This window comes from Lacerta agilis, chromosome 5 (assembly GCF_009819535.1).
Source record: "Lacerta agilis isolate rLacAgi1 chromosome 5, rLacAgi1.pri, whole genome shotgun sequence".
In the NCBI taxonomy this organism is placed as follows: Eukaryota; Metazoa; Chordata; class Lepidosauria; order Squamata; family Lacertidae; genus Lacerta; species Lacerta agilis.
In genome coordinates, this window is record NC_046316.1 from 74,198,570 (window position 1) to 74,222,673 (window position 24,104).

At 43.3% G+C, this 24,104-nt stretch overlaps 1 protein-coding gene across 1 annotated transcript in view; it reads left to right on the plus strand.

Annotated features, from left to right (window-relative positions):
• Positions 1–1,356: 1,356 nt before the first annotated feature.
• Positions 1,357–24,104, plus strand: part of ARHGEF26 (Rho guanine nucleotide exchange factor 26) — a 64,112-nt gene continuing 41,364 nt past the window's right edge. Inside the window, exons 1-5 of the mRNA XM_033150474.1 lie at positions 1,357–1,531; positions 3,676–4,789; positions 8,120–8,159; positions 13,724–13,869; positions 21,529–21,585. Coding sequence (XP_033006365.1) covers positions 3,725–4,789; positions 8,120–8,159; positions 13,724–13,869; positions 21,529–21,585 — 1,308 coding nt within the window. The 5' untranslated portion in view covers positions 1,357–1,531; positions 3,676–3,724. The remainder of the gene's footprint in view (positions 1,532–3,675; positions 4,790–8,119; positions 8,160–13,723; positions 13,870–21,528; positions 21,586–24,104) is intronic.

A 24,104-nucleotide genomic window follows, 5' to 3' on the forward strand; every position in this document is an offset into this window, starting at 1 on the left:
ATGTGAGAAGCAGAAGGCTTGATCATTGTGTTTATTACCTAAGAAGATGTTTTTCTTCTCCTTGAAGACACACTGTGTACCAAATCCTTGTGAAATTGCGACATCTCTCAAACCACAGACTTCCATGCTTATGTGAAGTGCCAGAAACGCTCCTGTTTATTTCCTCTGGTATTATGACCAAATAGTTCTATCCTTTCTGCAGTGTTTGTCTTAAGCTTATTTTTTGGATGCAGAAACGACAGTAACAGCCACACAAAGAGTTGGAAGGGACCCTGAGGATCATCTAATCCAACCCCCTGCAATGCAAGGAATATGCAGCTGTCCCAAACGGGGATTGAACCTGTAACCTTGGCGTTACAGAACTGAAGGTGGAGATCATCAGTTAGATCTCTCTCTCTGTGTATGCATGTATGGTATGTGCTGTATGTATGTACTATACACGTGTTTGAGTGTTGTGTTTGTAGGGGATTGGTAGCCCACAGGCCACATCCATCACTGACATGTAGCCACTTGGAAATTGAAGTCCCCAAAGGGAATTTTGTCCTAGGGCACTTGGAAGCAGCCAAGGCATTCCAATGGTCATGGGGGGGGGGGAGAATTCATTCTAATCCCCCTTCCCTACAAACACTACACAATGGGGCCAATGGTTGATTGGGTGTACAAAGCTTATTGCACCCCCCCCCCATTTCAGATGTTAGTTGTTCCTCTTAAAGCAGAGGTGGATAGTCAACCGGGGCACTCCAGATGTGGCTGAACTACAACTCCCATCAGCCCCAGCCAATAGTCGGGGATGAAGTTCAGCAAATATCCTGAAGGCCAAAGGTTGACCTACTAACAGACCCCCCCCCTTGCCTTAAAGGAATCACGCCATCCAGGTATCGGGCTAAGTACGAACACAATTCAGTCAGTGTGCCCCCAGCAAGATCGAGAGACACGGGTTCCTTACTCATGACTCACTTAATTCTAAAAGGTAGGGCTCTTTGGGAAACGGTCAAGCCACTTGTGGACCCCAAAGCCCCCATCCTCACATTTCCGCGCGCTCTACCCGGATGCTCCGGCAGGGAAGGCGGCTGTTCCCATGCCCTCGGCGGCCCTTCCCGCAGACGCCAGGGCTCAGCCCTTTGCATGCAAATCCAAGCGGCTGCTGCCGGGACCTTGGCAACGGCCGCGGCGCCATCTGGCCGTGCGCCCGCGGGGAGGCAGCCTCGCCTTTCGCCGCTCGGCCGGACGGCGAGGGCGGCGCTAAGGGCAGCGGGGAGGCGGCGCTAAGGGCAGCGGAGTGGGGCCGAAGGTACCGCGGCGGCGCTGGGCGCACGGAGCGGCGAGAAGGAGGAGGAGGGACGGGGGCTGGGGCGGGCAGGCAGGTCAAGTTCCTGCCGGGCGGTGCGCTCTGGCTCTGCGTCGGGACTCCCTCGCCGTCTCAGTCCTAGGAGAAGGAGACACGGCGCGGAGGGAGCTTCTTTTTTTGCAGGTGGGGCGGACGGGCGCGCCGACTGAGAGCGCCCTCGCCTCGCGCGCACGCCGAAATGAGGTGAGCGGCGGCTGCGCTTAGTTTGGGTGGGGCGTGGAGGTGGGGGGCTCTTGGCGGGAAAGCGCCGCGGGGACCCTGCGCTTGGTTGGGACCTCCGTGGCGCAGGCAGGGAGTCCCGCGCTCTCCTCTCGTACCTGTGAAAAATAAGAAAAAAGTTTTGCCGACAGCGGCGGCTCTTAGTTCAGTTGGCCGCTCTTCCCAACTGCGCGCCGCCGCCACCACCTCGGTCGGGAGGTCGCAGGAGCCGGGCGGGAAAGAACATACAAAGCCCGCGAGAATGCTAATACAGAGTAGAAGTGGGCGGTGGGAACGGGGCCAGGGGCTCGGCATGGAAGCTAAGGAGAAAGGCGTGGGAATTCCAGCAGAGCCCGGGAGGTGAAAGAGTGCGGCGACTTTCTTTTCTTTTCTTTTTTTTTAAAAGGTGTGATCTCTTTCGTCTCGGAAGTCTTCAAAAAGATAACAGCGCGCGAGGATGCCCGCATGCCAATACAGTAGCCGGTGACAATCCAGTTCAGGAGACTCATAACTCCCTGCTCGCCTCCGGTGGCGGGTATTTTGTTGAGGGTTCACTTTTGAGGACAACTCCGTGCATGGAAACAAAACCTCGCAGCATTTAATGGGCTTTCTTTCCTCTTCCATATATGCACTCGGAGGAAAGAAAGCCCATTAAATGCTGTGTAGCTTATTTCCAAGCAAACATGCACTCAGGATTTCAGCCCGAGGCTCGGTGTGGGGACTTGCTTCTTGGTAAACGTGCTGCATGGGGACTCTACTGCTTAAGCTGCAGAAGGAAAGAAACAACCTTTTTTATAAAAAAAATACCCAACACATTAGTTTTGGTGCGAGTTTTCGAAGGCAAGCACTTGCTTCGTCAAATGCATCAGTAGGAGTTGGCTTGGAGAAGTTCCTCCTGTATTCAGTGTGATAGGTGTCACTGCACTTCCTTGTTTTCTTATCAGGTTGGAGATCAGGCTTTTGACCTGAACTTGAGGCAGGAACTAAGGAACTATGCCATTCTCCGTTTTCATTTTAACTTATGCTGCTTGGCCATAGGAGCCTCATTTACAGTGTCCGGAAAGCCTTTTAAAGACCTGGAGGAGTTTTGGAGGTAGTTTCTGATGTTCATGGTGGTCTGCTGCTCTTTCTTTCTTTCTTTTTTAAATAAAAAAAAGCATTTTAAGTGTGTCTTTGGACCCCAGCTCTAGTTTTTAAGTACCTCCACCCTCCCTTTTCCCCAGTCATCAATTTATGACCTGGATTTGCCTCCAGCTGCTGGGTTATTTTCACATGTGTTAAATGGGTTGATGGTTAGGAATGCTGAGTGTTGGAATAGTTTGCTTGTTTCACCATGTGCCCAGGCCCTGGTTTGTTTGTTTTTTCCTTGTGCGGACTCCCTCCTTGCACCATACCCCAAGATGTACCTGTGGGCCATAGGTGCATGTTGAAAAAAGTGAAACTGAGGGCATGCCTGCTGTAATCTCACTCTTCCTTCAGAACTTCATGAAATACCATTCAGAGTGCTTTAATTGCAGGAAATACTCTTTGGAGGGCTTTGCTTGTAGGAAAGATGGAGAATCCTTTATCTGTATGACTGATGAAAACTTGTGTGTGACACATCAATAGAAGTTGGTCCAACAAAAACAATAACTTTACCTGTTTTATTTCTTTTTCTAGAACCACTGTGGCAGCAACCACCTATACTAAATTATTCTTGGCAAGCGTTCTAGTTCTGTAATTGAATAGTTCCTCTGCTTTGTTGTTTAACAGCTAATGTACATGTAGGATAAGAAACTCCCTACTCTGCAGGTTTTAAAAATTAAGCTGGACCTTGCACTTGCTATAAATGCTTCTAGCTCTTTAACTTTCACCACATTGCCAGCCAAGTGGTGCCTGGGTTGCTCAAACAAACCATGATTAAGGAAGGGTGCTGGATTCAGACATAATGCCATGCTGTAGTTAAAACAAACCAATATTTCTAAGCCAACAGCAAACCATTGCTTCCAATTGTGGTTTGTTGGTAGTAAACAAATCACATGTAAGCTGCTAGGTAGGGTTCATACCTAATCGTAATAGTTTTGTGTTATGTGCGAATTAGGCTACTGAATGATTGACATTTTACTTGCTTCTGTTTTCTTGTTAAAAAGGGCCATCTGCATTCCTCTCCCGATATTGGGTTGACTGTAGCCCTTGGTTATGGATGGCCCAAATGAAGTGGACTTTTCCAACAACAACATTGCACCATTGTGGAGGAGGAGGTCAGCCCACCAGACCCATTTGCATACGAAGAACAAACCCAGGCCTCAGTCTTATCAGAGCTCCACTGGGGTTCTCTTCACAGATTTCCCCTTGGAAGACAAGGATACGTTTACTTTAACTCAGCCTGATGAAACTATAATAACTTCTCTGGACAGCAGATCCATTCAAAGGAGCCCTTTGCTTTTCAGCTGCGGCCTTGGTTCTGTGCCAAATGGAAAGGTTCGGTTTCCGGAGCATACGGCTCTCTCTCCTAGGTTTTCTGACCAGTCACCCCAAATACTGAAAATGGTTTCAAATAATTCTATAAATTTTACAGCCAGTGGTCCTATAAATTCAGCAAGCAGCAAGCTAGCTCACCCAGGGAGGATTTCCAATCGAGCAGCACTTTGTCCAGAGAAGGAACAAATTGTTTTCTCATCAAGCCTTGGATTGTCGCCTACGGAAATCGTGCATTCGCCAAATAACAACACAACCACCGCCTCAGCGTTGCAACCCAGCCAGCTTCCTAAAAGCTCAGAGAAGGCATCTGTTTGCCTGTCTGCTTCCTTGGAACAGCAGCATCTGCCTCTCCAAAGACTGCCGTCAAATCAGAATGAGCTTGCAGAAACACCGCCCGTGGTTCTGAGTACGCACAGTCCTGCCGCGTTGAAAGTGGGGAAGCAGCAGATCATCCCTAAGAGTTTGGCTACTGAAATAAAAGTAACCAACAAAGCTAATAGCCAGAATGTGGAACCAAGCAGGAGGGCTCTCAAGGTCCGTAGCATGGTGGAGACCCTTGGGTTGCCTTTGGTAGCTGGTGGAGGCGAAGAAGCAGAAGCGGATGTGGACAGTCCAGGGATGCTGAAACGTAGTTTGAGGTCTACTTCCTATCGGCGGGCTGTTGTGAGTGGCATTGACTTTGACAGCAGTGCCAGCTTTAAGACAAAAAACAGGATGTCCCAGCCAGTTCTGAAGGCTGTTGTGGAAGATAAGGAGAAATTCTCTAGCTTAGGAAGAATAAAGGTAAGGAAATTGGTGAAACTTGCTTTGTTAATGAGTTGCAATGATATGTAGGTTTTAAAAATGGGGAAAATGTTTTTTATTTGGATGCAAAATATGCATCCCTGCTACCCTTCAAGCAGTTTAAAGTAGTGTGTTAACTTTATCCCAACCCTGTGATATAGGTGACCGATAGTGACTTGCTCATGGTAAATTCAGTGGTAATCCATCCTTTAGTCTGCATTTATGTTTAGTGCACTGAACACACCATCAAGCATGAAGGGAAGATGCAAGTCTGCAGACAGAAATTATGGGTTGTATCCAACTAAGTTCTATTTGAAAATTAATGGACCTAGGTTGGTCATTGATTTCAATGGGTCTACTCTGAATAAAAGTAATATTGGATGCAACCAGGTGTTTCCACAGGAAATGGACATACTTCAGGTGTAGAGCATCTGTGAAGGTCCTGTGTTTTCTCAATGGTACTTCTAGGTAGGGCTGGGAAAGGCTCTTGTTTGTCTGAAATCAGCTTCCAGTCCTTGCCAAAAACACTAAGCAAAGTGGCCCAGTGATCTCACTGTATAAGGCAGCTTAGTGTTAAGTTGCAGCAGGTTGTCAAGTCTGTGTCCCTCTGTGAGCTATATTGGCTCATTGGTATGGTGGAGAATATTGGCAGGTGCAACTCTCTCTCGACAGGATAGTTGCTCTCTCCTTCCCACACATGAACGAATGACTCTCATCCATGCTGGAAGCAGAATGGGAGATTAACCTGCTCCATAGAAGGGTTTATTGAATTCTAAAGTAAAGTTGGAGGCTTGGCAAGGAGGGGTAGTGCGTTCTCTAGTTCTCTAGGGTCAGCTCTGTATTGTGCCGTGTGTGTTTTGCTGCTGCATGTGTCCAAAAACTTACCAGCTGCCTTCAGTTTATCGGCACCAGCTGGGAAACAAATGGGCACTTCCTTTTCTTCCTGCATAGTCTTCTCCATCCAGCATTGAATGCTGTGGTTCTCAACTCTGCAGCGATGATAGGAACAGAAAGCTAACATAACTTAAACATGAATGCCATCTTCTTAGAGTGGGGGAGATTCTTTGTAACATTTTTATCCTCTTTTGAGCTGTAGTGTAATTGCAGCACCAGTACCTATTCTGTCAAGCCAAGGAAGTTCTTTGACATAATATGACCAGGCTTCCTCAACCTCGGCCCTCCAGATGTTTTTGGCCTACAACTCCCATGATCCCTAGCTAGCAGGACCAGTGGTCAGGGATGATGGGAATTGTAGTCTAAAAGCATCTGGAGGGCCGAGGTTGAGGAAGCCTGTAATATGACCCTTCGGAATTATTTCTTAAAGGGGCACATTAAGATGTGCTGCTTCGTTTGTGAAGTTGGTGGGAAGCCCCTGGCTAAGAAACCCATTGTGAATTATTTTTCATACACAGGGGTTGACGAATCTTGGCTGGCTTTAGTTATTCAACTGAAAACTGGTTGTCACCCGGAACCCCTTCTGCTCCTGGCCTTGTGCTGTGTGTCTGAAATGCAGCAGGCATTGGAGTAGGGGAGAGAGGGGGGCATTTTTGCTCAGTGCTGAAGGAAGGAGGGTGGGTGGAGGATTGCTGTAGCTCTGACTATTGTACTGCACTGGGTCTTGCTTGGTTGGACTCCTCTATGGAAGTATGATCATGTAACTGGACTGCAGTCACACTTCTATGTGAATCAGATGGGTCAAGTATACCCAAAAGCCGCTTTCAGGGGCAAGAAAAGCTGGCAAAAAAAGGTTTAGGTAGCCTTCTTTCTCCAGTGCATTAGCTTGTGCAGCTTGCACAGGCAGCACTGATCTCATTGGCAAGGACTACTTGCAACTGTTGATTGGGGGACATTGCAGGGCATGTGCCCAGGTGAACTTACCCTTTAAATCCACCCTGTAGGCAAGAATACAGAAATAGGAACCCATAGCTGCTTCTCATTCATTACTCACCGCTGAATACAGGTTTGTCACCTGTACCCCACTTTCCACATCCTTTTGTATGTGAATAAAGGAAATGATTCCATGTGAAGGCAGCATTTAAACAACACTGCTTTTGCACCTAAGCTAAACCATTGAGAAGTTTAATGAGGAAAGTTAGGTTAAACATATGTAAACAGCAGTTATGTATAAGCAGCATTTATAGTAGTCATTTTGCTCTAATGTCTTCGCTGAAGTAGAATGCTTAATTTAATCCCCATTTTAAATATGTTTGAGTAATAGCCTTACAGCCTGATCACACAGTGGATTTATGTCCCAGGTAAATGTCAGAAGATTTCAGGCTTAATTATATTGTGTCTAGATAATGATGCATTAAGATGCTGCTAAAGGAATGTTTAAGATGATGCGGAAACCTTTGATTGCCTGAACGTGTCATAATTTTGATGTTTTTAATTTACACCCTACCTTATGGGTCCTGGATACTTTTAATAACAAACATTTGATTAAAATTTCTGCAGGATGCCTTAAAATTGGATAGTGAAGCACTCAAGGGCTAACCATAATTAGGGGTCCTGCATCTAAACACAAGCCCATGTAGCAGAGTGGACACTTAATTGTTTTGCGTTCATGCTGATATACATAGTTGGTTGTGTTTACACTAGTGTACACCTGTTTAAGTGGATAATCTTGTGAAGTGGCCATCAGCAAAACATCTACCTGTATAAACCATTGCTCAAGAGCAGCTTTTGTTAGCCTGGTGCCCCCAAATACTTTGGAACGCACCTCCCGTCATCCTTTACCATTCTGGCTGGGGTTGATGGGAAATGCAGTCCAGTGGCATATGCAGGACAGCAGATTGATGCGAAGGCTGCACTAGAGGAAACTGTTCTACAGCAAATGGAAGACAACCTTGCCTGTCTTAGACAAATGCCATCGACTTTAAAGACTGTTCCAAACAAATGAAGTCACTTGCATGTTTACTAAATGGAAATATTTCTCTGTGGTTTTTTTTAAATAAAAATCTGAAGTTTATTCTATTTAGAGATAGAAAATTCGTTACTAAAATGCACCATGATGTAATCTGGTATACACGCGAACCTCCATTTTCAGATTTCTATTAATTTTAGTGAAGGTAGCAAGAGCATGTCACATTTTCCTCTGAAGGGGTCTAATCGAGGGCCACAACTTCCCAAACATTCTAGACCTTTTGAGATGGCTGACTTCTGACATGACAAGTGGCATTTCTTAAAGTAAATAATTTGATGAATTTAATTTAACGTATTTTTATGCAAAACATAATGAACTCCGTTTTAGTCTTTTTTGCTACTTGCTGAACCTCCTTATTTTCACTGGTTTGCTTTTCTTTTCTCTCCCCTCTTTTAAAATAATCTTAGAAGAAAATGCCAAAAGGACAAGGGACCTTTGATGGAGACGGTAAGAACACTTTTTTTTGGACAATTTGATGTGAAACCTCAAAAAGGATGTATGAAGAAACTGAGCCAAATGATTGTGTGTTTTAAGCAAAATCATGTACAACTAAATTGTCTTTAATGTTAGTTGTTTGTTTTTTTTAAAACCTCCAATGAATTCAGCTTGTTGAGATAGGCCTAAAAGTAAATGGGATTGTATGCACCTGCAGAGTTTTTCCAACATTGTATTGATGTTTTGGAAGGTTGTGATTGTGAAATCACCTTTTGCAAAATAGACGATTTCAAAAGTGCCCGAATTTGTGTTTCTCTGCCTCTTGCATTATTCTCTGCCTCTCTTGTCAAATGTTGCAGTTTGTTGTTGATAGTTCCTGCTTTGTGAATTTGTTGTTCAATGTTTTTGTTGTAAGTTGGCTACATAATATGATGCAGGCAGTCTTAGAAAGCTGGATAGAAAAGCTAGGAATCAAATGGCTCTTGGGACCTGGGTTGTGAGCGCCAAAACAGAATGTCTAGTCACCATGGGCAACATTTATTTTATTTTTTTATTTTGATAAGAACGAACTAATATGCAATTCACATAGGTGACAAATTGTTAATTTCACATTTGTAACAGAAATTGTTAATACATGTTTAATTTGCTGTTTACAATAAAAATATTGGCACCATACTTCAGTTTTCAAAACATTCTACTCTTTATTGTTAAACTCCTTAACATATTGTCTGTCCTTAACCTATACTTTGAGGCTTCAAAGCACATACATTTCAGTAATCCTTGAGTGTCAGCCAGGCACAAAAAAATGGCGCCCAGACTTTTTTAGGTGCTCGCAAATGGAGAATCTTTAAACTCCAAATGCACCTGGTGCTCTGCTAATTTTGAACCCTGGGTGCAGGTGACTCATCATTAGACAAATAAATATCACAGTTGTCTCTTTATAAATACTGCAGGCTATCAGTCTTGACTATAGTAGAATACCTCTGCATGGACTCCTGCCCATTATTTATTTGCCCTAAAGTCTATCATGAAGATCTGTTTGCCATCACCATTTCCTCTTGCTCTTCCATATCATTTCGTTGGTCACTTCAGGTGATATTCAGCTAAGTTTTACTCAGAGCAGACCCATGGAAATTAATGGACCTACCTTAGTCATGACCATTAATTTTAGTGGATTTTTTTTCCTGAGAAAACCTAAGTTGAATACCACCCTTTGCTTTAGTTTGTGGGCTGGACCTACCGGTATTCAAAAAAATCAGGCATAGTGATGGTTTACTTTTCAGAACTTTTACCTGTGCTATATTTCACTCTGGCTCTGTCACAACTTCAACCAGCCTGTTTTTCCTTCTTCAGCTTTCAGTATCAATTTTGATCTAGTTCCTTCTTGCAGTGCTTCAGTTATCATTACTTTGAAACAACACCATGTTCCATTCTACGATGTTAATCAACGGGTAATGCCTTTTGGACTACTGGACTATGGTTCAGTTGTTTGGCAGAGCCTTGGTGTCCAAACTTTTTTCAAAGAGGGCCAGATTTGATGAAGTGAAGGGCTGTGGGGGCCGACCAAAGGGCCAACCAAAGTTGTTGACCTTTTTTTTAGGATTTTACCACAAAGTTGCTTTTATTTTTAAAAGGGTTGGAGTTGTTGAGCTTTTTTAGGCTGGATTAAACCAAACGGCGGGCCAGATTGGGCCCCCGAAATGAACTTTGGACATGCCTGCTTTAAGCCATTTGCTGTTTCCATCATTATATATTTATGTATGATATGTATTTTCCCACACTTTATAATCTCTAGGGTGGCTTTCAAGCTAAACTGTAAAGGGCACAACAGATGGAAATGTGACATAGGAAACTGAAAGAAGTGAGTTTGTGGCCACTGAGAGGGTCAAGTTCAGTTCAAAGAAAACAAATAAAGGGAGAGCAGTGATGGATGAAAACACACATATCCTCATCTTATGCAAAAATACTCAGAGGTAGCTCCTACAGAGTCCACAGATGCTTAATCCCAAGTAAATGTGCATAGGATTCCCTTCACACCTGCAGCCTCATCGATCACTCCAGCCAGGGTGGAGGGTGGGATGCAGGCAAAATGCTACTTCAGCTATGCCAACCTGGAACTGCAGGTCACAGTGCCATCAAACGATGACACTCGAACTGGCTCAGAGCTTCCCTGCCCCTGAAGCACCCTGTTTTGAGGGCTGGTGGATCTGTTTGTGGGGTGAGGGACCAGTGCAGTGGCTTGGGGATTTAAGTTGCAGCCTTAATGTAAACTTAGTTGTTCTTACTCAGGATATCCATTGTAAAGTTAAAAACAACAAGAAGAAGAACTTGGTTCTCTTTATATATAATGTATCCTAATATCTGTTGGAAACCGCCCAGAGTGGCTGGGGAAACCCAGCCAGATGGGCGGGGTTCAAATAAATAATAATAATAATAATAATAATAATAATAATAATAATAATAATAATAATAAATTTTATTATAATCTGTACCATTCCATTCTCTGGCCATGTCTTGTCTTCCAACTTTAAAACTGTTTCATGTGGCCTCTTCTGAATTTCCCACCTTTGTGGTTCCATATTATGCCTCAGAACAGAAGGCGTCAACATTCCTTCTTGTATTTTATTCTTTAGCTGTTTTGTCGCTTTAATATAGGGGCACCTCAGGCCTTGGGCCTGAATGTGGGCTTCAAAGCCTTGCTCTCGGGCCTTGCAAATCTCCTTGTCCACTTCCTAGGCCACAACGCTCAGCAGTCCTGCTCCATGCTCTCCTTGAGTACTGTTGAGTAGCAGGAATGAATTTAGGGTAATGCTTCCTGCTTCCCCGGATGCAGAGAAGTGGCTGGAGGTAAATGTAGAAACCTCTGGCGTGGTTGGCATGTAGCCTACTATGGAAAAGTAAGAATCGAACTCTCGCTCCACCTACTTGGCTGCTTTCGCCACTGGCATGCAACCCTCAGAAGCTTGCAAATAAGGAACTGTGGCCCTAAGCCTGACAGAGGATTCCCACCTCTGCTTTAATATATGATGGCAGCGAAAGTGTGAAAACCCAGTGCTAAATTCAATCCTTTTGCAGACCAGATGTTTGGAACCAAACCATGGGCTTAGAGGATTTTTAATTTATTTTTTTTAAAAGAGACTTGGCAGTAGTTTAAAGCCCTCTGACTCTTGTTAGCAATGGCAGTAACTTCTATGTTGCACAGGGTGGAGGCCTCGCTTCTGTGACCAGAATGGTTCATTAGTGGTAAGGGTCTGAAACCACAAGGAGGCATTTACAATAACCTTTTTCTTGCTAGTAGTGCTGAGTTCTGCCATGTAAGAACTGGTTATGATCTCCTTGAATTTAGGCAGAGTAAAAATTAATTGTTTTCTCAAAGTTTCCATGTGCAGAAAATTTAAACTTTCCTCTGACTGGATACTGCATCTTTTCGATATGAGTATTAATGATTCTTTTATTGGGAAGCTGAGCCAAGACGATTGGTTTACCTTGCTGTGCTAACTGGCAGTGGCTCTCCAGGGTTTCAGGCAAGGGCCCTCCTCTTTTCAGAGCTACCTGGAGATGTGGGGGTATTGAACCTGAGACCTTCCACACACAGAGCAGATGCTCTACCATTGAGCTATAGCCGTTACTGGCTATTTATGGCAAGTAAATTGCCTTGCTGGTGATTTTATGGAAAAGCAGATGATAAATAAAATTAAGTACCTTTAGTTATTGTTCTATCGTAATTGACAGATTAGGGTATTTTAGACGTAAGGGCCTCATTTGGACTTTAGCTTTGAAAACTAATATACGTGTGAACTAAGATATGTGTGAACCTGCAAGCAGGGGCGGAGGAAGGGGGTGCGGTGGGTGTGGACCGCTCCGGGTGTCACCACTTAGGGGGGATGACAGAATGCTGGGTGGCACTCACTTCGGGGCCTGCAGTGTGCCTGAGCCACACGTCTCTCCTGGGAGAGACGCAGTGGCTTGGGCGCGCACAGGCTGTGCGCTGCCCAGATGGTCCGCCGACTGCCTCCCCCCCCCCAGCTGTAGGGTAGCTGAGTGGGAGGAGGCAGGCAGATTCCAGAGGTCCCATGGTGCGCCTCACCCTTATGGGCAGCTCGCCCTGCCCTTGCCCTGCCCCTATGGGTGGCTTGCTCTGACCCTGGGCGTGTCGCCCCAGGTGCCCGAGCGGCTTCCTCTGCCACTGCCTGCAAGCAACCACTTTTCTCCTCCCTTCATGCATGTGTGTGGGCATACAAGTCAGCAAACTGCAGTTAACCAGTTCTGCTCAAATTGGGAAACTCTGGTTAGTGGTTTTCAAACTTCCCTTTCACTTCGATGGAAGAGGCTTATATGCGTATAGGCTTCCTTTGCAGCTTATAGAGTTGTCCTTCTGTTGAAATGCATGGAGAAATTCTTTGGGGAAAGGGGTTCCTTATGCATTTATTGCATAATCATTTGGGATGCTAGATAAAAGGCTGAGAGATCTTCTAACATTAAGGACAGTGGAATGCCTTCTTCATTATTGTTTATTGAAGTTATATCTAGCCCTTCATTCTGAAGGGTGGCATAGATTCCAGGCATGGTGCTCTTGCAACCTCCCCTCCTAAATATGTTGTATGTCAACCTTATCTCCTTGACTCCTACCAAAACAACGGAATAAGTTTTAAATACTTTGAAAACAGAACTAAAAAGCCGCTTTGAACTTGCAGTCAGAATAAATAAATGAAATAATAGATGAACCTAGATTAAGTTAATATATTCAATAATATATACTGGTGCCAGAATTCGGGTTTTGCGGCTTCAGTAGTTTGTATTTCTGTTAGAGAGTTTTAGGTGCTTAGGCCTTAAAACTGCTAGTTTTCATTTACAGTAACACTTTCCATTTGATTATGCAGCTAGTGGTTTGCAGCAAGTTACTATGAGATTAATACATTATTGGACCGTTAACGTTTTTTTATTAGGTTACTATATTAATGGCATTTAAAATAAAATCAAGGAAAGCTGTATTTAATAACCTGTGTAAATTATGCAGCTCAAGCAAATGCACACCATGTTACTTATCATGCATATTATTATTATTTTTTGGGTGTTTCCACTATCATCTGTGGGGCAGGGGGAGAATAAATGTGTGGCGTCAAAGTTTGTTTCCTGGGAATTTCCCTGAGATGTTATCACACTCTGCATGCACATGTTTCAAGCCCACCTTTACAGTCCTGAGGACTAGAGTCCTTACTTAAAACGAAATCCGTGCTTTTTAATTGTTTGCTTAATTGGAACACCCAGAGCCTAGTTTATTAAATAGTTAGATCAGGTGTCTTTCACCCTAACATTTCGTATTCTTTTAAGCGCAAGCTTTAAAATAATGAAAGTGTTTCTGGTTTTTCCTTAACAAAGAACACAGGCTATTATTGAATTCGGGTGGTAGGCATCTTTTTGGTGGTACAGTGATCTATTGTTACTTTAATATGTACTATGCTCTCCCGTTGTGCTGAACAAGCCTCTATCTTTGTCTGCAGAATTTGAGAGGCATATTCATAATAATGTTACTTAGAACCTCTCCTTAAATCAATTTCTTTTTCATGCTATTGTAGAAAATGCTGTGTTGTATCAGAACTACAAAGAAAAGGCTCTGGATATAGATTCTGATGAAGAGGTAGAATTGAAAGAACAGAAGTCAGATGAAAAAATAGTTATTCAGTACAAACCTCTGAGATCAACATGGAGTCAGTTGTCTGCGGTAAGTGTCATAATGTTAAATAGCCCGAAGCCAAACTGGAATGCAGCAGTGCTTATAAGCTAGTCTCTTTTATCTCCCAGTGTCCTTTTCAACCCAACGTTTTATAGCTTTTCGTTTGCCCTCAGAACTACTTCCTGAAGTGAAGTGTTTATGGGTATGCAGCTAATACCCAATGGTTGTAATTGGTAAAGAGGTACAGCTGCTAGACTTGCATTCCTAATTTCGTTTGCCTTATGGGTTTTTTTTTTTTTAATGCAAGCGAACCACAAGTCGCCAAGTGTGTTAGGACTTCAGGATCCCTCTGCTTTTGGAATTTAAATTGCAGGGAAGGGGGCAACCCTTAGAGCATGTTTAGTAAAATAGCCATATGGAGAGAATTAATGGAAATAAGTATCTTGAAAATGGAGAGGTTAAGCAAAGAGGCTTGTTTATTCTAATGTCGTTCTGCGGGAAATTTAGGTCTCACAACAGGCAAACACTGGCTCTTTGCAAATCATAGTTTGTAATGCACATATGTACCAAAGTGGAGCCATAGCAATAGCCTCAAAGCAGCAGCATCACTGTGTAAGGATGGGGTGGTTGGGGCTACATGGGCCTTGACCTTGTTGCCACCTTGTCCCTCTAATAAGCTGCAGTGCTGCTAGGAGAATATTTCTGCAGCTCCACCCCTCCAGGTGAGTCACTTTCTTATCTTCTCTGTCTGCTGGAGGAGGAGGAGGAGGAGAGAAGAGAGTGTTTGAGCCCAACGCTGCTTGTTGGCATAAAGGTAAAGGTACCCCTGACCATTAGGTCCAGTCGCGGATGACTCTGGAGTTGCGGCGCTCATCTCGTTCTATAGGCTGAGGGGGCCAGCATTTGTCCGCAGACAGCTTCTGGGTCATGTGGCCAGCATGACTAAGCTGCTTCTGGTGAACCAGAGCAACTCACGGAAACACCGTTTATCTTCCCGCTGGAGTGGTACCTATTTATCTACTTGCAATTTGACGTGCTTTTAAACTGCTAGGTGGGCAGGAGCTGGGACCGAGCAATGGGAGCTCACTCCATCACGGGGATTCGAACCGCCGACCTTCTGATCGGAAAGCCCAAGGCTCTGTGGTTTAGATCACTGCGTCACCTGCATCCCTTATGCTTGTTGGCATAGTACCAAGCAATATTTTAGCAATACTTTCACATGGCTGCTAATACTTTCACCATTCCATGGGGATTGGAATTCTGTAACGGAAAACGACCATGTTATATCACCTGAGGTGCTGGCAGGCTCAACATTACTAGAGCAGCGTGGGAACTGACCATGCTGAAGCAACAGCCATGCCACTTAAAGCAAAATTTGTCAACTTTCTTTGAATGGAAAATTTGCAGGCTAGAGAAAACATGTGCATCATTGTACCCCCACCATCCCAACGAAGCACACACCACAACCTATTCCATTGTCTACAACGGAAGGCTTCTTTCAAGCCTAATTTCAGAGGTGTGGACCCTGCAGGTGCCGAGGAAGACCTCAGTTGCCACATGTGCAGTTGCCACGTGTGTGAACCCAGTATTGAGATAATGGCATAAGAATTGCATGTATGATAGGATAGAGATATTAGCTTCCCTGCAGTTTCACAAATAAGGAAACGGTTAAGCAGAAGAAAACTGCAAGAGGTCAAAGTTCTCTTTTTTGTTTGTGTACTGTAGTCAGCTATGGTTACAAGTGCAATTTAATGAAACACTCAAGAGGTTTGTGGTTGGCTTCTTATATATGATTTTAAAACTTTGCAATAGCTTCTAGCAGTAAGCATTTATTATTCTTAAATAAGTGAATGCAAGGAAAGAACAGGTTCATGACTTCACTCCCTGTGAAGAATTCTCCTCAGTTTACTGTTTAAAGTTTTTAAAATGGTGGCAAATGGCTATATTTAGTGTGTCTTATTTGAATTATTTGATATAGTAGAATTTCAAGGAAGGAATTGGATGGGGATAAATTACTTTGTAAGCGCGGTTACATAAATCCTTGGGAACCCATTCAGTGATGCTTGGGGGGGGGGGTTCATTTTATATCATGTTTCATAGTTAGACCTACACAGTGTGTGTTACAAGAAGCCACATGACAGCCCACAAGTCATGTTTTGTGGACTGAAAGGTGCCTGGCAGTCTCCCCCATCCTCTGCACGCCATTCTTACAGTTTTAAGGCAAGGACTATAGCCAGAAGATTTGCTGAGATCTTAGTTTGGCACTGTATACAGCTGCAATAGGTGTAGTTGCTTGGAGCAAGATCATAAGACTCCTTTGTTACTGAGATGGAAAGGAAAGCCTCAACTCTGCATTGCACTGTGCATTGATGATTAATACAGAGCGCTTGATTTTGTGTGATCAGCTGATGAGCGGAAACTCCCATGCGTTAGGGCAACTTCTCTTGTGAAATGACATGTTAATGTTGTGAATGAATGGAGAAAGCAAACTGTTACTCATGTGTTCATAATAAAATCTGGCCTTGGTCAGACCACACCTGGAGAACTGTGTCCAGTTCTGGGCACCACAATTTAAGAAGGATATTGACAAGCTGGAATGTGTTCAGTGGAGGGCGACTGAGATGAGCAGGGGTTTGGAAACCAAGCTTTATGAGAAATGGTTAAGGGAGTTTGATATGTTTAGCCTGGAGAGTAGGAGACAGAGAGGAGATCTGATATCACATGATGCCACATGGAAGATAGAGCAAACTTGTTTTCTCCTGCTTTGGAGGGTAGGACCAGAACCAATGGATTCAAGTTACTAGAAAGGAAATTCTGATGCAATATCAGCAATAACCTTTTGACGGTAAGAGCTGTTCAACTGTGGAACAGACTCCCTTGGGAGGTAGCAGACTCTGCTTCATTGGAGGGTTTCAAGGAGAGGTTGGATGGCCACCTGTCATGGATGCTTTAGTTGAGATTCCTGCATTGCAAGGGGTTGGACTAAATGCCCCTTAAGGTCCCTTCCAACTAAAAATTCTATGATTCTATGAAAATGTTGCGATGAAAACGTTGGGTCCATTTGTTTCAGTGGGTCTACTCTGAATAAAAGTTAGCGGAAAACAACTAATGATATACAAATCATTTGTGTGCATGTGTGCTAATGTAAATATTTTTAGGGATCCTAAGAACTGCAAGTGGACTTCTGCTTCTGCTTCTAGTCTGTTCTCTACTATAGTACAGTAGCATAATTAACGCACCTCCCCCAAAAAACATCAAGCGGCTTAATAGGAACAAGATGTGTGGCATGAGGCCTGCGCATAGAGGAAGGGAATCTATTGAAATTAGGACCTCACCCTAGTTATGAGCAGACATGTCTTTATTTAAAATATTTTAGTGTTGCCTTTAAGTGAGGTGTGTGCGCGCGCTCCCAGTTAAAATACAATGCAGTACAGCTACAACAATAAAAGTATCAAAGCCTGTGTAAATAAACTGCACATGTCTTGCATTCTAGAGGTGTGGTGCCGCTACAGAAAATGACATTTCCCTTATGCTCACCAATCTTAATTGATCTCACATAAGGATCTCAAAAGTATCAAAACCAATGTCAAAGTATGGACAGGGTTGTATGGGTGGAGGCTGACCACTTGGACACAAACCATTTGACAAATTAAGTATTCCATCCTATATGTTTATATGTAAAATGCATGAGGCATATATGAGATTTTGGTACAATGCGCGTGAGATATGATCCTCTTTCCATGCTTTACCATTGTGCTGCTGTTTTCATGCAATGTATTTAATCTAGCTGTTTGCTTCTTTCTACTTAATTGACTTGATGGAAAAAGCAGCATTGGATGGGAACAGAAAGTCTTTTGAAAACAATTCCGAGGCCTCTGAGACATGATACAGTTAAAGCGTTCATCCCCACCCCCCCTTTTAAAGCCCTCTTTGTTTACAGTTCTGTGGCTATAACTGAAGAACTAATAAATGTTACTATGCCCCATTCACAGTATGCAATAAATGGAGGAAAACTTGTGTATGAGAGATTACATGAGTTGTAAGCCTATATGGGAAGTGAAGGGGAAATTATATTAGAATGTTTTTAAATGATGCTGAACATTAATACAGTACGCTTCATTCGACCAGTTGAGCTAGAGAGAACTGTGTGTGATACTTACACTGGAAATGTGGAAGTGAAAATACTCCACAGTATTAAGCTGAAAGGAACCAACTGGGCGAGATTATATATAACAGAACTCAAATGCGTACTGCATTCCTGTGATTGGACTGCAATTCTATACCGAATTTCCTAGGAGCACCAGTGGACTCAGTGGAACTTAATTTTGAGTAAATGTGTGTTGTAATACACTGGCAAACTCAGTTCTTTTCATAACTCTAAAAATAACCAGTAAGCTCCCACTCATTTTCAGTGGATTGTATTCAACTAACACTCAGGTTATGTCCCAAGGCACCGCATGCGTTGGTGAAATTGTGTATAATTGAAACCCATTGAAAAAGCTGACAAACACCCCGCCTCCCTTCCACCCTTTTAGTAATGTTTCAGTGAGATCCTTCTGACATTTCCAGGTCACTTCTGGATTCGGCGCGATGCACGTATACACAGTCACGCACATATTGAACGTGTGTCAATGGGGTGGGGCCTGCCTGAAGAGTTGTTGAAATTAATGTACCTAAGTTAGTCATGATCATTTATTCCATTGGGTTGGCTCTGAGTAGACGTTAGCTGAATACCCGGAACTTTTAAACTTATATTTATTGGATACATGTCTGTCCTGTTAAAGAGTTTCTTTCTATGCTGCCTTTTGGCCTGAGGCCCCCAAGGCTAGGAATGGGTCACTTGGTGGAGCCAGAGGTACAGCAATAGCTTCCTGGCAGCAATGGTGCTGCTGCTTACCAGAAGGGATGAGGCTGCAGCAAGGTCAGGGCTGTGCAGGTGCGAAGCCACAAACTCCTGGTTGGTTCTGCCTGTGAGCTTACGCTGCCCCTTTTGTACATTTTAATTTGGAGGATGGCCAAGCAGCTGGGTCATTGAAGTAGATAGCGGTGTTGCTTGAGGTGTTCAGGTCTCCGGTTACAGTATTAAAGATTTATAGGTCAAGAAAAAACATTGTTGTTCTTTTGGACTTGGAATCTTTTGGATGGGTCCGTATCTTAACATCTGTTGAAACCTCCGCTTCCTCTTGACTCAATAAAAAGTCATACAGGTGTTAGTAGATGTCGGAATACGCTACACGGATCCGCTATAGGATCCACATTTATTTGTTTGTTTGATGAGGTTTTCAGGAACTACTTTTGGTATTGCTACGCGCAAAAGCGAAAGCGAAAGTAAGAATGAATGGTTTGGTTCACCAATGAGATTAATCCGCCTTTATTTTATAGTTCCGGTCATGTTCAAAGTTATTAATGAGCGTTAAACTTGCTTCCCGCCTTTTTGGAGGGCAGCAACAGTGATTTTATTGGTTGAGGCATTGATCATGATGTCACGTTTGTTCCTAAATAAAAGGCTGAGGCTCCCCGCTTAGGCACGTTCTTTTTGGGTACGTTCAGTTTAGGTTAGTCAGCCACGTTCTTCAATAGTTGGGTTTTAGTTGAAGTCAAGTTTAGTTTAAGGGATTAGGAGCGGGCTGGATGGGTTGGATGGGTTTTCTTTTAGTTAGAGTTAGATCGCGGAAGATCATTCGGTTTAGCCTTAGTTAGGTTCCTTTTAGGTTTAGCCTAGGGCTAGGCTTGCGGAAGATATTTCGGTTTTAGTTTTATTTAGCTAGCCTCGCGGAAGATTGGGCGCGCAGGGACTTTAAGCTTAGGAGAACTTAGCTTAGGGGACGAGCCTACGCGGGTTCTGCCGAAGCCACTAAAGATACAACCGGTGTCTGTCTTCCTTTGGGGTAAAAAAGGGGGAGTAAAAGGTTTAAAGTAAAAATTTTAATTTCCTTAAGTTGGTCCGTCTATTCAGAGTCAGGGTATATTCTATTTCTCGAGGCAATGTTTCATTTAGAAGGCAACTAAGAACTCATGCACCTTCGGAGTCATCAATTGGCTTACTCAGCTTCCTTCGGATTGTGAGATTTGGCCGGCACCCGTGCCCAAAAGCACGTGGAACGCTGGCCGCTTTCCCCGCAACTGGTACCTCGTGCATGAGCAGTCCAAGTTTGTGCACGAGGAGCTCCAGCACCCAAACCCCGACAAGTAGAGACCACAATTCCCATGATCCCTGGCAGTTGGCCATGCTGGCTTGGGCTGATGGAAGTTGGACATGTTCCCCATCTCTCAGATGTTGCTTTTTATGCTTAGATCTGAAAATGCTTTTTTTTAAAGTTCTATTTGTATGTTTTGATGTACACATGGATACTTATTGTGCACGCTTGTGAGTGTCTCTGGTCAGCCTAGCACACAGGAAACAAGTCCCAACTGGAAGGAAACCAGCTGGGGAGTGGGGCGTGTGCAAATCAGTATCACACATCACTGCTCAGATGAAGCTGTTAGAAGAAAATCACAATTATACAGGTATTTCCTTCAATAGCTGTAGAACGGGCATCAATAATCTAGGTAAACATACTGTGAACTGCTGCTTCTATATATGTATAAAAGTGTAGGAATACACAAACAAAGTAGATGTTTGCACCAGACAATGGTTTGTTAAATATAAAACTTTCATTTTTGTAAGCACAGTTTAATGTCTCAAATTGTTGATTAATTAACCTGACATTTTGAACATGTGCTAGCCTGTACTTTCAGGCCAAACTTGTATTTTGAGATTGTTTTGGAACTACAGTTTTTCATCCTGGATAGAAAAGCAAAAGGTTCGCTGGCTGAATACCTCTGTTGGCACAGAGTTAAGCACAGTGTTAATGCCAAAGTGTTCTAAAGTAAAGCAGATATTCTACCATTTTATCGCAGGATGTAAGGAGGGACATTCTGGACCGTATTGGACCACAAGCACTAACTTCTTATTCTTCATGTGAAAAAACATTACAGGAATATTTCCACTCTTGAGTCCTGGCAGCTACCTTCATAAATTCTTTATTCTTAATATTGAAACAGATCATTTCCTATTTGTTTTGTTTGATTTCATTTTCTTTTACATCTTTCCGTCACTGAAAGAGCCTTCATAAGGCAGTAGATCATAAAGCTCTATACTGCAGAATGAGAAGTTACTGAAATGAACCTATTTAACTTTATCTTTGAATGATGCTGGGTGTTGTCTTCTACAGTGGTTATGCTCCTACTTTTGCAGGACGGGGGTCAGGGAATAGCATTGGAAGACTTTTCCTCAGCCTCGTGGTGATTGTGCTTTGGGATCGTGCAAGGATAAATTCTATTTTGCATGCAGTTTAACATACATATGAAACCATTGAATGCCATTATCAAGGTATTGGGGTGATTTGTCAGCAATATGCTGTTGACACTTAGTTGTATGTCTCCATTGAATTGAGTGGTGCTGTTCAGGTGCTTAACCAGGGCCTGGAGTTGGTCTAGGTGGGTGCCAATAAGCTGAGACTAAAACCTGACAAGGTGGATGTTCTATGGCTTGGTGGTTCCTATGTCTGGGAAATGGGTTCATGCCTTGTTTTGAATGGGGTCCATCCAAATGAAATTTGGGCCCAACCAAATGAAAATTTCAGTCAATTACTGATGAAAAACAGTAGAGGAGAAACATATGTGTATTGTAAAATATATATATAAATGCTTATTCATTTATTTTAGGTGAAGAAGAATGGGCTATACCAGACCATCAGCCAAGAAGAAAGGAAAAGGCAAGAGGTACCTTAATTATTATAGCCACAGTTTATTCATTACTTCATGCTTGCTTTCTGGATGAAAACTTTAAAAAATTGTTGTTGTTGTACACTTTTCTGTTTCTTTCTTTTCTGTTCCATTTCTGTGAACTAAATTATAGTAGAAATCTAACTTTTGATACAGACTAACTGGTGTTGTGCAGCTTGCATAGAATGCAAGTGGGTGGTATATCTATAAATGCAATAAATAATAATAATAATAATAATAATAATAATAATATGCAAGTGTTGTGAACATGCCCAATATCCGAAATAAGCAGTCTCTTCAGCCCTACTCATAACCACCTGTCTGTTTAGTTCTCCGTTTGCTTTCTGAGCTATACTAGTGAAAGGAAGAGCTCCTTCCATTTGCAGAAGGAGTGGCGCCCCAGCATAGGTTGCTGCCGGTAGAAAAATTTGGGGAGGTGATATTCACACTGTCCCAGATGACCCTTCAACCCTCCTGTGCAAAATTCTGTGGGCTGCAGGGTATTAGGGGGAAATCATCACCCCTATTCCCACAAGCAGGAATGTTCTGTGTGCAGAATTCCACACATAGGACCTCTTCATCCTACCCTATGTCTTCCAAACAGAACAGGAGGAATGACCCTTAAAAGCTTCCTGTTTTCTCCTCCTCATCCCATTAGAGGCTACTGCTGTACCCCTTGATGAATGTGGATAATCTCCTGTAGCTGTTATGGGTTTGAACTGTCACCTGAAGAGACTGACCCTCAGATCAGCACTGCCTGTTCAGGGAAAGATCATAAGGAAGGACCTGAAGAGCCTTCTGAGAATAAGTCCAATTTATGTGTGTACTGGGAAGTAAATAAATAAATCTGCCTTTGGTTGCACCGTTAGCACTTGCTAGGCAATAGCCAGAGGACAGGGCAGTTCTCTTCAACTATACCTGAAGGAGCGTCTCCACCCCCATCATTCAGCCCGGACACTGAGGTCCAGCGCCGAGGGCCTTCTGGCAGTTCCCTCACTGTGAGAAGTGAGGTTACAGGGAACCAGACAGAGGGCCTTCTCGGTAGTGGTGCCTGCCCGCACCTCCCATCAGATATCAAGGAAATAAACAACTACTTTATCTGACTTTTAGGAGACATCTGAAGGCAGCCCTGTTTAGGGAAGTTTTTAATGTTAGAAGTTTTATTCTGTTTTTAGTGTTCTCTTGGAGCCACCCAGAGTGGCTGGGGAAACCCAGCCAGATGGGCAGGGTATAAATAATAAAATTATTATTATTATTATTTATAAAAATTCTTATTAATAGCTACAGATCACGGCAAAAGAAGCTCACAGACATAATCGTAGGGATGTAGGGCCTGTAGAATGTGTAGTAGGATTTATTTAAAACGGGCAGGAAAATCAACTTGAGATTCAGAGGGCTTGGAAGACTTTCTGGTGAATGGTGGTTATGAGCAATTTGGCAGTTGAAGGAAACTGGGACAGATGTGGGCCTGGAAACCTTTCCTCTTTGCGGTCATGGGACTTGCTGTTGTCAGTTCCGAATACAATGTGGCAACAAGCAACTGCACTGGTAGTTTACCTCTCTTGTGCCTTCGGGGCTCAGAGCAGCAAAGAAAGTCACGGTTTCTGTCCAGTGCATGCTTGAATTTCCATTGTTAAGGTAGCATCTCATGCCAACATTAGCTGCCCTTTCACGCTCATCTGGGAAGTGCCAGTCCTCCACTGCCAGCTGCACTCTGCCTCCAATGCTAGCCTGTCGTGCTACATCTGCCATCACTACACCTGCAGTCCACTGGTTTTAACCCTCCCTGTCCTGGTTTGAATCTTGTGCTTTTCCATTAGCCACTTAGCCTACATTCTTCTGAGGGCAAGAGGACTATTCCTCCCATTGGCAAGAAGAGATGCTGGGATGAATGCTGTTCCCCCCCTTTAGCGCCCCCCCCCCAGGAGAGAATAAGTGCCAGTGAGAAATGAACCCATTCTGTCTCCATAAATCAGGAAGTACCTTCAAGGTTGAATTTCCCAAAGAGGAAAAAAAAAGGATACATTGGTGATAGTCAGGACTTTGGTGCCATTTCACTTAGGTGAGTGGTTTGTTTAAGCTGCAGGCATAGCTAAACAAATGTCTTTTTAAAGGCAGCTATTAAACGGGGCAGAGGGTGAAGTTATTAAGTGAGGTGGTTTTTTTAAAAAAAATTACACACATAATGGGTTGTTTTGGACGATGTGTGTTGTTGCATGCAGTTTATTAATGCAACATGCTAAATAATGTACAAAGCCAAGGAGAAATAAATAGACTGAACTAAAGAGGATGGAGATGGAATACATATCTATTTTCCCCATTAAACCATTATCACATTCTATCCTTGAATTCATCTGCTTCTTCAGCAGGGCCACATACAAAGCATTTGTATACATTTGGTCTCTAAAGAGCTCCACAAAGCATGCATAAGCTATCAAGCTTCACACATCAGTTTATATTGATGCTGTGCAAATGAACTATAACTACATTTCACACTGTCACTCATGGGGACTGTC